The 14,126-nt window shown below is 40.9% G+C and overlaps 1 protein-coding gene across 2 annotated transcripts in view; it reads left to right on the top strand.

The window, feature by feature from the left end:
- The window catches only part of ZCCHC14 (zinc finger CCHC-type containing 14), a 60,917-nt gene that overhangs the window by 33,328 nt on the left and 13,463 nt on the right, over positions 1 to 14,126 (top strand). For both annotated transcript variants that reach the window (XM_015600540.2, XM_006926743.3), the window contains exons 3-5: positions 1,131 to 1,204; positions 9,863 to 9,934; positions 12,627 to 12,736. In XM_015600540.2, the coding sequence (XP_015456026.1) occupies positions 1,131 to 1,204; positions 9,863 to 9,934; positions 12,627 to 12,736 (256 nt within the window). The remainder of the gene's footprint in view (positions 1 to 1,130; positions 1,205 to 9,862; positions 9,935 to 12,626; positions 12,737 to 14,126) is intronic.

Raw genomic sequence — 14,126 nt, 5'->3', positions numbered from 1 at the left:
GGTTATGTGCCAATACAACCATTTACACAGACAGGCGGAGGGCAGCCTGCAGTTTGCCAGCCCCTGGCTTAGAACAGCACTGTCCAATAGAACTCTCAGTGATGACTGAATGTTCTGTGTCTGTGCTGTATAGTATTGGTAGGCACTACCACGTGTAGCTGTTGAACACTTTGAATGTGGTTACCAAAAAAAACGGAGTGTGGGGGTAATTGTTAAAAAGATTTATTCTGCACAACTTCTCAGAGCCTTTAATATTCTAATGTACATGGACATTGTACAAGAAGGAGTTTCTTAGATATTTCCTTCAAATCATGAAAGTTTTCAGGGATGGTTAAAAGATCTGTAGAAATTCTCATAATACACTGCCAATTGACCTCTAGAAATAGTAAAAAGTAATAGAAGGTGTGTCTCGTGTATCATTTTATTTTTGAGAAGAAAAAACTGCACCCACGTATGCGAAAAGGGCAGTATAAAGAAACTGATGACTTTAGAACTCTCCCTAAAGGTGGTTTGTCTTTTCTGGTCATTGTCCACCTGTGCCACTCGTCTCTGACAATCCTCGTTATGCTCTTTAGGGGCAGCATTAGGATTCTTCACTGTTTCTTCTATAATTGATACCTGGCTTGCCTCCAGCCTTGCCCTGTCAGAGAAGGATGAGACAGTGCTCTGTTGACAAGACAATTCAATGAGAGACTCTGGGCAGCTGTGTTTGAAATAGTCACAGTGGAAGACATTGAGCATTAGTCTTTCAGAAATTGGAACAGGTCATAACTAATCTTCAGTTAGAGAGTTCTTACTCTCATGCATTCAAATAAATTCATGTTCTCCTTTCAAGCACTGTTCTCTTCCTTTTCTGTGATTTGTATTTATTTTGTCTGTTTTTCCTGCTTTGCTTTTAAATTCACCCTCCATTCCTGAGCATGACAGCTTTTTGCCTTCCTCTTAAGTCTCTCATTCCAGGTGAACACATCACAGAAGAGATTGAGCAGCACTGGATGATGAAAGCCTTATTTTTAAAATTGCTAAAATATGAAATGCTAACTAATATGTACTTTAAGGTTTTATTTCATTTTTATAATTTTGTGATTTTTTTTGTTTTTTTTGTTTTTTTGTTTTTTTCACTTTTACAGTGAGTGTTGAAAAGATAGACCTGAAGGGATTATCACACAAAAAAAATGAAAGAAATGTTGAATGTTCCTTTGAGGTAAGATGCTAATTTTTTTTCCCTTTTTTCCTCTAAGGGATAGGAAGAAAATATTTACTGTTAATACATACTTTTATTTATTTAAATAACAGACAAGCCTTTTCGCAAAGCACTGATGGTGCTTTGGGAGATAGAAAGCTGAGGCTGAGACCATGGGTGGGCCATCGCTAAGACAAGACTTTCAGCCTGCAGGGTACTCACCCCCTGACCTTGGTGACCTTCATGAGGGGGAAGGGCCTGGGCTCTGGGATGGGCTGGAGTTAACAGTCCAGTTCTATCTCTATTAGCCATGTGACAAGGACAATGCTGAACTCTGTACCCCAACACCTCTATTGTTAGTAAAGGAGGAAGGTTTTGCGGGGGGACAGAATTAAATGAGATAATCTCTTCAAAGCACTCAGCACAGAATCTGATATAGTAAAAGCTGGCCAACACAAGTTGCTGTTTTGTACCCACTAGATAACAAAAGCTCCTTGGTCTGTATGGTGAACATTCTCTAGACTGATATGCTCAGCTGCTGGTAGTTTATTACCTAAGTTGGGTAAAGTGGAGAATCGTGAAAATTGAGACACACTGTATTAGGATTAGAGACCCTTAATAACAGTGGCTTAACGTTGGCATATACAGGGAGGCAGCTTGGTGCTGGCATGGCAGTTGTGCTCCCTAAAATCCTTAGGGCCCAGGCTCCCTCCAGATAACTGCTTTGGCAGCCCTACGAGGTGAACCTTAGCCTCATTGCCCAAGATGGCAACTAGGGCTCCTGTCCTCACATTTTCCTCCCAGGTAGCAGAATGAAGAGGAGGGGGAAAGTTTTATTTTTCTTTTAAAGAACTTTGCTAAAAGTAGCCACCAGACACTTCTGCTCATGTTTTGTTGACCAGAACTTAGTCTCTTGGTCCCGCTTAGCTGTGGAAGAGGCTGGGAAATGTATTCTGGCAGGCCCTGTCCTCAAGGTTCTGTTACTCTCCCATCATATTGGGTGAGGTTCTCCTTTGACCACGTGCCTGAAAACTGATTGATAAGGAAAATCTGCTTCCTGCATTATTGGGAAATATTCTCAGGAATAAAAGGTTCTGGTTAGTATCTAGTGCATATAGTATGTGCAGTTTACTAGTTTGTCAAAGAGTATATCTACATCGAAGTACTTTAAATACTTTCTCTACTAAAAGGATAAAATCTTCATTTGATTTGGAAGGTACTGCATCATGAGAATCAGTTGTTAAGCTAGAGATGTCTTTTCAAAATGTACGAGAAGAACTTATGTTAGATTTTGGAGAATATTAAATTTGCCACCATCACCCAAATCTCAACAACTGGAGACTCTTGAAATCACAGCATCTTCTAGCCCTCCTAGGGGTCTAGAGCCCAGCAAGTCCCTGGAACCCTGGGCATGTCTCTTCCCTTCTACTCTCTGTTTCTCACTGTCACGTCTCTCCTGAGGGGCTGATGACGATTGTCTGCCTGCATAGGGTCTGCACATTTGGGAAACTGATGAGCATGGAGTGTTCCTGAGATAGTCAGCCCCACTCACAGCCCTTCTGATGATCTTGGCTTTGATTCGCCCCTGTCCTCAGTGGCCGAGAATTGTATTTGTGCAGTGTCAAATGAAGAAACTGTGTGCAATGTGACTGCCTGCAGCCTCCTGCTAAAGAAATGAGCTTTGGCAAAATAGACACTTGGCCTCTCGTGGCCTCTCCCTGGAGGAGGGAGTTATGATCAAGAGGGGGAGGAAGCAGCAGGCCAGCCCACACAGAGACCTTTGAAAGCAAGCTGGACAACTCCAAAAGGAGCATGGCGCCATCGGCCTCCAGGCCATTCACAGCTCTGAGGTTGCTGCACTAGACTAGGGCCTGTTGCTTAGTGTTGACACTGACGAGTGTCACATGAGGTTAGATGTTTGTTTTAAGAAGTTTCTGCAACAAACAGTAAAGCTGAAGTGTTTTAATGCTTAAAGAAAAAGCTTCAGTTGTCTGAAAAGCTTGACTTTTCCTGATGTGATAACTGATAAAAGTATTTGTGCATTTAGGAATCCTTCACTACCCAGCAGTCAACTAGCTGTTCTTTAGGAGTACTAACTTGATGTGCCCCAAGGATTTTACAGTCTAAACTGTAAACATTTGTTGGATGGTATTCAAGGCACAAAGGAAAGATAAAAACATTTGAAAAAATCATCTTACTTACAAAACACCATTCATATGTGCAGCTTAAACTGTGTTTGTTTTGTGCTGGCGAGTTATACTCTTCTCTTAAATAAGCAGCTGTTTCATATTATTCACATGTAAGAAAAGTGGAATTAACCTTATGGTGATGTAGCTCCTGACATTTCACCTGTCATCAGATCCTATAGCTGTATAAAGAGTGAGAACTGATAGGCAGCGGGATAAGATGGCGACTTTACATATCTCTAAACTTAAAAACTTTCCATCATCTTAATGACTCCCTCAAAAATAAATCCCAGTAGGAGTTTTCTGTTTTAGAAATCAACAAATTGATTCTAAATGTATCTGGAAAGAACTACAGAATATTCAAGATAATTTGGAAAAGAAGAAAAAAGTTGAAAGACTCACACTACCTGGTTTCAAGACTTACTGTTAAACTACAGGAATCCTGACACGGTGGCATTGCTGAAAGGGTCGAGGCATTGATCCGAGCAGAACAGAGTCCAGAACTAGACTCACATGTAAATAGTCCATTGATTTTTGACGAAGGTTCAAAGGCAGTTCAATAAAGAAAGGATGTTTCCAAAACAAACAGTTCTGGAATAGACATCCGTATGCAAAAAATAATAATAATGATAAACCATGACCAAATCTTACCTCTTATACAGAAGTTAACTCAGAATTGATTATAGACTTAAATGTAGAACCTAAAACTACAAAACTTCTAGAAGAAAGCATATGATAAAACTTTGCGACTTAAACAATGCAAAGATATTTTTGAATACAGTACCAAAAATATCCGTAAAAGACAAAATAAATAAGACTTCATCAAAATTTAAAATAGTGCTCTTCGAAAGGCACTGTTAAGAAAATGAAAAGACAAGGCACAAACTAGCAGAAAATAGTTGCAAATTACATGTCTGATAAAGGATTTGTATTCAAAATATATAATGAACTCTCAAACTCAATAATAAGAAAACAACCCAATAAAAAATGAGCCTTTTATTGGGTTGAACAGATACTTCACCAAAGAAGATGTATGAATGGCAAAGAGCACAGGTGAACAGATGTTCAGCATCATTAGTTATTAGGAAAATATCAGTTAAAGCCACAGTGAGATAATACTAGATGCTTATTAGAGTGGGCAGAATTTAAAAAGACTGATCATACCAAGTGTTGACAGATTTGTGGAAGAACTGGAACTCTCCTACACTGGGAATGTAAATGGTACAAGTACTTTGGAAAACAGTTTGGCATTTTTTTAAAAAGTTAAAATATATCCCTAAAATATGACGCATCAGTTTCACTCCTAGGTATGTACCCAAAGGAAATGAAAACATATATTCATACAAAGATTTGTACATGGATATTCATAACAGCTTTATTTGTAACACCCGAAATATTCATCCACAGGAGAATGGATAAACAGACTCTATGATATCATACCCATACAGTGGAATACTACTCAAAGTAAAAAGGAGTGAGCTATTGATATACCCATCAGTATGGATGAAACTCAAATAATTATGCTGTGAGAAAGAAACCAGACCCCACACACACACCAAAATATGAGTATGTACTGTATGAGTTCATTTACATAAAATTCTAGAAAAATGCAAACTACAGTGACAGATCAGTGGCTTCTGGGGGAGGGGCAAGATGAAACTTTTGTAGGTGATAGATAGGTTTATTATTATATTGATTGGAATGATGGCTTCACCATGGGTATGTACATATGTCCAGACATCAAATTGTGCTCTTTAAATATGTGCAGCTCACTGTCAGTTATAACTTAAAACTTTTTTAAAAAATTGCCTGCCGATTAAACCCTTCCTTTTGTCCACTGAATCCTAATAAATGAAGATTAAATAAATTGTCCTTAAAATAGGTTGTGCTTTGTATATGGAAATGGGTATTATACTCTGACCAGAACAATAAAAAATCTTATTAGGAGTGTCTGCCATACGTCAATGAGATGTTGACAGTCTATTGCTAACAGTATAGGAAGACTCAAAGAAACTTTTTTTTTTTTCCTGAAAGCCTTCACTTATTCAGGGAGAAATCAGGGACTCTCTGCTCCCATCAACTTTCTCAGCCTTATCTCTAGTTTTAATTTTTGTTTCATTGTTTTCCAGGATACAAATGAAAGGTTACTCTTTTATAGGAAGACATAAGCAGATAAAGATGATTTCAAGATATACAAATGTACTACAAATAGGAGTTTGAGTTTCCTGTTCTTTTCCACGGAGTTGGTTTTGTTTTTGAAGTTATAATTGCTAGTTACTAGTTACCGAGGAAACAAAATCAGTATACAGGAAGGAAGTGACAGAATCTTTTAAAATATAAAATTAGGTTAACTATGTACATGTGAAATATCCAAATCTTAGCAGCTTTTCCACATTCACTGTTGAGAAATTGGAATAACTAAAACTTTTTTTTTTTAATAAAAAATGTTTACTTATTACACATGCAGGACAGGGAGGAAAAAAACATCAAGAGACTACCTAAGCCGTGGAAACACCTATTAGATTGTGGAATTTTATTGACTTAAAAAGAACTATAGAACACTAAAAATTTAAAAAAAAATTATTTTTGTCATTTTTCCTTAAGAATCCAGATGTTACATTAGTTTAATGCTATATCTTTAAAAATCTATGTTTTCATCTCAAATAATATTAACTGTTCTGAATATTTTATCACTATTAGCAAAGGATGAGTCTTGGCAACAATTTTTTTTTAAATTTAGTTTTTGTTTTCATCAGCTATATATGTGCAGAGTTTAGAGCTCAGTAATTCTGCATACATTGCCAGGAGTCACAGGGAACTGTTTCTTTTGATATATGCCTCAGTGGTTGTATGATAATTAGTGTGACTATGTGAAGTTTGTTGATAAACTTGTGAAGCCAAATAGTGTATGCTTAGTATTTTTCCTTTCCAACATTTTGTTTTCCCTGGAGTTAAGTGTTTGTTTTTTTGCTCTGGGACAAGTACTTAGAAAAACAGCTTCACCCTTAAGGTTTTCCCTGAGTGTCTAAAACTCCTCTCACTGAGTTCAGTTGTGCCCAGGATCCCATTGGTTTCATCTTTGGAGCTGTGGCTCTGCTTTGACCTGGACTTGAGATCTTCAGTCTGTTAAGCAGCTCTCATCATCACCTGGAGGTTCCTTCCTAGCTCCGGTCTCCTGTTATTGGGTCTTAGCTCATCTTTTGTTTTAAGTTGGTCCTAGTTTTAGTAGTTGCTCTGGTCGCTTATTAGAAAGCATACTTGGGAGGTAGTTTATGAGACTTTTCATATCTGGAAGGTGACTGAGAATACAGTTCTAGGTTGGACATCTTTTTTCTTAGGAATTTGAAAGCACTGCTTATTGACCGTCTTTCATTGTTGCCTGTGGGAAGCAGGAATTGTTCTGGTTCCTGATCCTGTGCTGTGGCCTGTTTTACAGTCTCTAGCAGTTTTTAGGATTTTCTTAGTACCAAGTGTTTGCACGTTTCTCAGATGTATGCTTGTTGTAGGTCTCTGTTTATCATGTGCTGAGAATGGGCCCTTTTAATCTAAAATGTGGGACATTTTCGTGAATCATTTCTTTTGATTTCCTCTGCTCCATTTTTCTTTGTTTTCTTGTTTGGGAACCCCTGTTGTCTGCATGTTGGACATTAAGACTGGTCTTTTGTTTTTATTTTTTCCTCTATTTTCTTTGATTTCTTTTTGATCTGCTTTATGGACAATTACCTCACCTTCCATCTTGTTAATTGAATTTTTCACTTCTGTTATCCTGTTTTTAATTTTCAAAGAACACTTGTTCTGTGACAGTTCATTTTTCATTGCATACTGTTCTTGGCTCTGCTTTCTTCTCTTAGTTAACACTGAGAATATTAATGATAGTTTGTTTTTAAAAAGTTTTCTTCTCTGTATGTGGTCTGTGCTTCCTCTACACGGCCTTGTTCTCTGTGACTGCTTTGCCCATCTTCGTGGTTGGCTTGGGGTATCTCATGGGCCTGGCAGTAGGTCTCATGGTGCTGGGTCTCCTGCTTACCTTATGGGTGTGGTGTGAGCAGTGGGCTGGGGCCTCTGGCTGAGACAATTCCTGTGCAAAGTGAAGGAAATGCTGCTCCATGTGCTCCAGAGAGTGATGCTGTATGGAAAAATACTAATGTTGAGAACTGAGGTGAAAAGTGAGTCACAGGAATTAGACTCTAAGTGTGAAGAAATCCTAAGTATATATCTATCTTGTGCATGTTTTGCTCTTTGTGTATGCTTAAGATACGTTAAAATCTGTCTCAGTAAGGCCAAGTAGCTCTTTGAGTAAGTGCTAGGAAAATACTGTGCCATAATTCGATTGGCAATATGTTTTCTTGGTGGTACATAAAACAATGGAGTAGCTTGTAGTAGATGCCACCTTGGATTTGATGGGACATGTGTACCTCTAGCATGTGGTGTGTAGTGAGGCTGTTGTCTAGTATCCACACCGCTCTAGGGCCTGTTCTTTCCTCTGATGCAAAGGAATGGGTTGGCAGGCAAGGCAGGGGTGAATGTGTTGTAAGCCTGCATCCTCTCCGGGGTGCAGTGGTGCTGGACTCAGCCTGTAAGTGAGCTCCTTTCCAGTCCTTGCTTCCTGTCTGCCTTCGGTCAAAATATCAACTCCATCTGGAAATAAAAGAAAAACACTTCAGGAGCAGACAACCTAGGATAGTTGTACCTATTTCAAGTACATAATTGTTGGGGACACAGATGTCTGTTACAACATAAAATGGTCTACTATTTGGATGTTGAATTTCACGTTTAGTTGGGTTAGGATACATTCATGCAGTGTGAATGTGGAAGGAAAAAAAAAATTCAAATTAGAAACAGGTTGTTATAGTATAAGAATTTTCCATAACATCTTTTGCTTTGAAAAACACAAGATGTTAACAGCGTCAAACATCTAATGACGAGAAAGTTTTCGCCTTTAATCATAGGTAGTACTGGTATTTTGTGTGGGTAGCAGCTTGTTCCCCCAAAATTCTTTTTAATATTATTGTAAGATTTGATTATTTCAGAGAGAAAAACAGTTTGGGTATTTTCATTTTAGTGTAGGTAGATTTTGGATGGCAAGCCTCGTTTATTCGAAGAATGCCAGTGCTTGCCTTGGTGGTGAATTCCTGTAGGGTTTGGGAATTCAAAGATAAAGAAGTGGGTCCCTTTCTTCAGTTAGCTTGTATTTTATGGGAGCTTGATGAAACAGACGCCTTAGTAATTTTTGTGTGGTGTGACAACTACTGAAATAGAAAAAGACTCGTGTGAATTTCAGCACTTGACGGAGAAGATGGCAGCCCTTCCAGGCCAAGGCCAGCACACACGGTTTATGGTAGGCAGAGGGAGAGCAGAGGAATTTTTTATACCTCCAAGCTCTATTTGCTCTAAATTCGTGTAACTATAATGCTTTTATTCTTTAATTTTGGTAATAAAATACATTTGGTTATTTTATGTCCTGACTTGAAATCCTCCAATGGCTTCTTCTGAATTTTAGGGTAAAGTTCCTATTTTACGGTTTAATCCTTGTTCTGGCCCTGCCCCTCTCTCTTCCCACTCTGTCTTTCTCATTCCTTTAGCAGACTTCTTACTTGCCCTTCTCAATTCAGCCCATGCTTTTCTTGTGCAGAAAAGCCCTCTCTGATGGATATAGGTGCTATCTCTCCCTCCCCTCATGTTCACTTAGCACCTTACGTGGAAACATTATGAGACACGGGGAGAAAACTGAGGAAAAAGATACAGCCCTCTACCCCATGGAGCTTATAGAACATTTGGGGAGACTGACATTTATGAAGTAATGAAATAAAACTACCTTCTGTCATATGTGTAGGCAAGGAAAAACAGCTGTATATATAGTCGGGTATTCGGTATACCAGATGTTGTAGAATGTCTTCCAGAAAGCCCTTCTGATGCTTTCTCTCCAGATTCTTTCTACGTATCACCCCCTGCCCCACTGCCAATGGAATGTTTTCTCCGCTCTTCAGTAATGATGCCCCGGCCAGTTGACATGGATTGACTTCCACAAGGCCCCCAATTCTGTCAGATTCCTGAGGGCAGGGACACACATAAGCATTTACTGTGTGGATGCATGGGCTCATGTATGGTAACTTCTTAATTCCACGTCCAAAGTCATGTACATTGACCTAAGAAGAGCAGGTCCACTTGAGGATGATATATGCTGGTGTCACAGTCAAGATTGTCAGTGACTTGTTAGAACTTTGAAGAGCAAGCCTTGACTCCATGCTTGAGTAATTTGGTGATCATTGAATAATTGCACATAACACGAAGTTAAGCTTGAATGCACCTGAGTAAATGCTGTTTCTCTTAACAAGTCAAGGGATGTGTAAATGCTCTGTTTACAAGGTGTGCAATACACTAGGGCTCGTTGTGCTCACGGCCCCTGTGCCAGTGAAGAATGCCTGGACAGGTGTGCTATGAATTACATATGTGGTGTCTGTTTTTAAGGTTTGTTTATTTGTTTGTTTTTAAGGTCTTGTGGTCTGACTCTTCAGTTACATCAGTAACCAAATCTTCCTCTGAAGTGACTGAATTTATTTCAAAGGTAAGGTAATTAAGGGCTCTTATAAGAATAAGAAGGCTCTCGTTCCCCTGTTGATAATATTGCAGAGTAATTTCAGTGAATGCTGTGCCTGTCCACAGGATAGCCAAGATCTACATCTAAAAGGGTGCATGACAATAAACACATGGTCCTCGATGTCACAGTCTGTACTCCTGATTGTTGAGACTGAGATGAGGCAGAAGATGGAAATGCACAGATGACCAAGGGGGTTGGGTTGGGTTTGGTTTGGTTACTCTTCAGCAGAGGTAGGAGAGAGGCACACACGGGAGGGTCAAAGGTCAGAGATTTCACTTAGTCCCATCTTTACCTGTTTTACATGTTGGATTTTCCTGTTCATTTTTAAATTGATTCAATAAATATCATTTGAACAAAAGATTCCACTACTAAATAAATACCTTTTTACTTACATGTACACATGCACATGCATGCATATATATTTACATACCTACACATGTATCTAAAATGTCTCCAAAGTGAATCTGACATTTTTATTATAAAGTCAAGGATATAATCCTATAGGAGAAAATCCTGTTGATGGATCCTATTTTAAAAGCTTGCACAGGAAATTGTTTGATTCTGCCTATCTTTTTGGCCTGTTAGACATTGAAGAACACCACTGTGCCATGCTTTCTAGGATTAGTGAACCTCCCTCAAGTTCACTTTTCCTCTGTAACATAACATTTAGAACCCTAAATCTCCTCTTTTTTGTCTAGCTTCATTTTGTTAGAAAGAAAAAACACGTCCTCTGGACTTGCTGGTGCTGATGGGAACTTTGACCTTTCATTGGTCTTTTGTCTGGGTGTTTACAGTGGCTAATATTCACCCAGCTTCGGGTTCTCTGGCATTTCTGGATTATTTGGTTTGCTATCTTTTATTAATTTTGTGAAATTCTTGTCCATTATCTGTTCAAACATTTCTTCTGCTCCATTCGCTCTCATGTCTCCTGTGACTTACATGTACTTAGGCCTTTGATAGTCTGCTGCTCTTGCGTGCTTGTTTTGTTTTTCTTAACTCTTTTCACTCTATTTCAGTTTAGATAATTTCCATTGCCCTATCTTCCAGTTTACTGATGTTTCTCCTTATCTGCCCAGGCTGCTGATGAGTCTGTTGAATTTGCTGAATTCTTCTTCATCTCTAATACCATGGTTTTCTTGTTATCTTTTTTCCCCCAGCTTTTATATTTGACATGTCATTTAGTGAAGTTTCCATCTCTGCAGACATTTCCCATTTGTTCATGCATTTTTTAAAACTATATCCTTTAGTATGTTAATCATAGTTATTTTAAAGTCCCTGTCAGATAATTCCAGCATCTTGGTTAGTTTTGAGTCTAATGATTATCTTGACAATAGTTTTTTTTATTCTCCCTTATTATTATTATTTTCGGTATGTCTTGCAATTTTCAGTTGAATGGTAGACATCATATTTAGAAAACATGGAAGGAAACAGTATTATGCATGGAAATGGGCATGCTACTGCTGTGTCAGGCCATTGGTGGGGTCTTCAGGTTGATCCAGTCAGGAGTTGAACTGGGTTTGGTTTTCTTTTTGCTGTGGTTATCTTCAGTGCACCACAGGCTTCAGGTTCCTTTAGCAGAAGACTGCCTGAGTGAGGCCTGGAGTATAAGAAGGTTCTTCTCAATGGTCTTGCTTCATGCTCAGCTTTCAGCTATCCTGTGTGCCTATGGCTTGGAGGGGGGTCTCCCAACCCTCTTGACCTCTCACATACACCCCTAAATGGGAAACAGCTGTTACTTATTTCCTGGTGATGGTCTTATGGTGGGGGTGAGAGGGATTCTCCATTGTCTTGGTCCAGCCTCAGGCTCAGGTACAAGGCCTTTGGCAAGGGCTTTCTCAGCATCCCTGTACCCTCCTTTCCCAGCAGCAGCTGACCTCTGCTTTGTGCTGGTGTGGGATATTCAGCCTCAGAGGGCTTCTTGCCCCTTCCTCAGGGCCAGAGCGGTTTTGCTTGTATCTTCCCCAGAAGCAGAGCATCTTTGCTCATGGCCTAGTGCCAACAGGACTTCCCACCTCTCCCCCAGAGGTAGGAAAGTATTTCTTTTGCTCATCCCCAGAGTCTTTGCTTGGGCTCTGGCAACAGGAGCAATCTTGTCCCTCCCCTATCATCAGCTTAAGGGCTTTTGCCTTGAATTGAGTGAAGGCTCCAGGGAAAAGCACAGTTTCCTTCCCGGACCCCAGGAGCACCCAGCTCACACCTGTGCCACCTGTGGAGGTTCTCTACAGTCTCTTGCCTATGGCAGAGAGCTTGAGAATGAGGGCACACTCCCCTTGTGTCTGGGGCTCCTGGTTGACAGGCCCATACTCAGCCTGTGGAAATGTGACCTCTCTCCTCGGAGGGACAGGTCCCTTTTGAAATTCAGTTCAGGTGGTAGGCTTGCAATGCAGCTCTCTGACAGGCTCAGGAAAGGTATGGTTGTGTAGATTATCAAGCTTTTTCCTGGTGTTATAGAAGGAGCCTGATGTTCTTTTGTGGCTTTCTACATCCTAAGTGGATATAGAAGCCCAAAGTAGCTATTATTAATAATAACAAAGTATTATTGCTTTGTATCATGCCAGCAGATGTCCCCATCTAGTACTTGCCCAAATTTTTCTTAGAGGAGTTCTGGTTTTGTAAAATGAGTTTTGACATATTTCCTATGCTTTTTCATTTCTTTCAGTTATCTCAGCTATACCCCGAAGAAAATTTGGAGAAATTCATTCCTTGCTTAGCTGGCCCAGATTCGTTTTATGTAGAGAGAAACCACATGGATCTGGAAGCGGACCTGAGGTAATGCTCTTCACCCCACCCAGTTTCTGATGGCCATCTGCAGTTGGGCAAGGCCGGGTGGGTCCAGACATGAGCTGCCTGGTCATCCAAGGAGCTCTTTAGGTGACACATTTCTCTCAATGGTTTGAGTCTTTACTTTGCCTTTAGGAATTTTCATCAGTTATGGAGAATTTGAAGGCTCTTAATAACCTACATGTGATTTTGAGGATATGAGTAAAGGAATTTTAAAGTATATGTCACCAGACTTCCAGTCAAGATAGGGTAGACGCAGTACTCGCCTCCTGTCATGACCACATCAAAATTACAACAAAACTACACAACAGCTATCATTGGGAGTCGCCTGAGATCTGGCTGAACAGAAGTCCTACAACTGGGGACATACAGAAGAGGCCACCTTGAGACTGGTAGGAGGGGCGGAGACACGAAACGGGTGGTTGAGAATCGGGAGGGCTATCTTGGCTGCAGAGGTCCCCCCCGGAAAAGTGAAGGGTCCCGGCTCCAGACTGGGCTCCCTAGCCCAGGTTCCAGTGCCAGGAAGAGAAGTCGCCACAACCTTTGGCTGTGAAAACCAGTGGAGATTGTGGCTAAGTGAGACAGGGTGGCTGAAGTTGCACATGTTCCTCTTAAGGAAACCCACATGGACTCGCTCGCTCTGAGTTCCAGCACTGGGGCAGCTGCTTGAGGAGTGCCAGGGATATACAGGGAGGAACTGAATTGTCTGCCTTCAGGAAGAGGGCTGGAGGGGCAGCTTTTATCCAGACAGAAGTGCTGGCAGAAACCATTGTTCCTTTGTTGAGCACTCCTTTCTCCCCACGATCGGGTGCAGGTGGCTGCCATATCTGAGGTGCCAGATCAACCTGGTTAATGCAGGTTGCCCCACCCAGGTGATTCCCTGAGACCCCGCCCCTCCTGACTTGCAGGCCCACTCAAGCTTCTTCCAGTGGCTTTTCCATGCAAACAGCCTGTCTTGCTACATACTATCCTAAAATTTCTAAAAAGTTCACAAAACCCACAAAGGCAGCATCTATCCTCAGTGTGCCCCATACCTCTTGCTGAGCAGCTCCAAAGCTGGCACTAGTGGCAGCCAGCCTCAGTTTCTGGCTTGGCCTCTCAAGGCACCTCTAAGGCCAGCACGGGTGTCAAGCCATCTATGGATTGCTTGATGACTCTTGCCAGGTGGCCCCAGGCAGTGCCCAGGCTGCTGCTAAACTTGGCCTGCAGCTGGGCCCCTACCAGGAGGCCCTTGGGCCGGCACACTCAGTGGCCAGTTTTAACCAGAGTCTGAGCACCACCCAGGGTTGCATCTGAGGAGGACATATTCAAAGGGCCGGCTGGGCAGGCGCCAGAGCCCTGCTAAAGTGAATCCTCTGTAGAGTCAGCCCCTTACCAG

This window comes from Pteropus alecto, unplaced genomic scaffold, assembly GCF_000325575.1.
Source record: "Pteropus alecto unplaced genomic scaffold, ASM32557v1 scaffold7, whole genome shotgun sequence".
NCBI lineage: Eukaryota > Metazoa > Chordata > Mammalia > Chiroptera > Pteropodidae > Pteropus > Pteropus alecto.
Note: the sequence above shows the minus strand (reverse complement) of the source record. Positions and strands in the feature narration are given on the sequence as shown.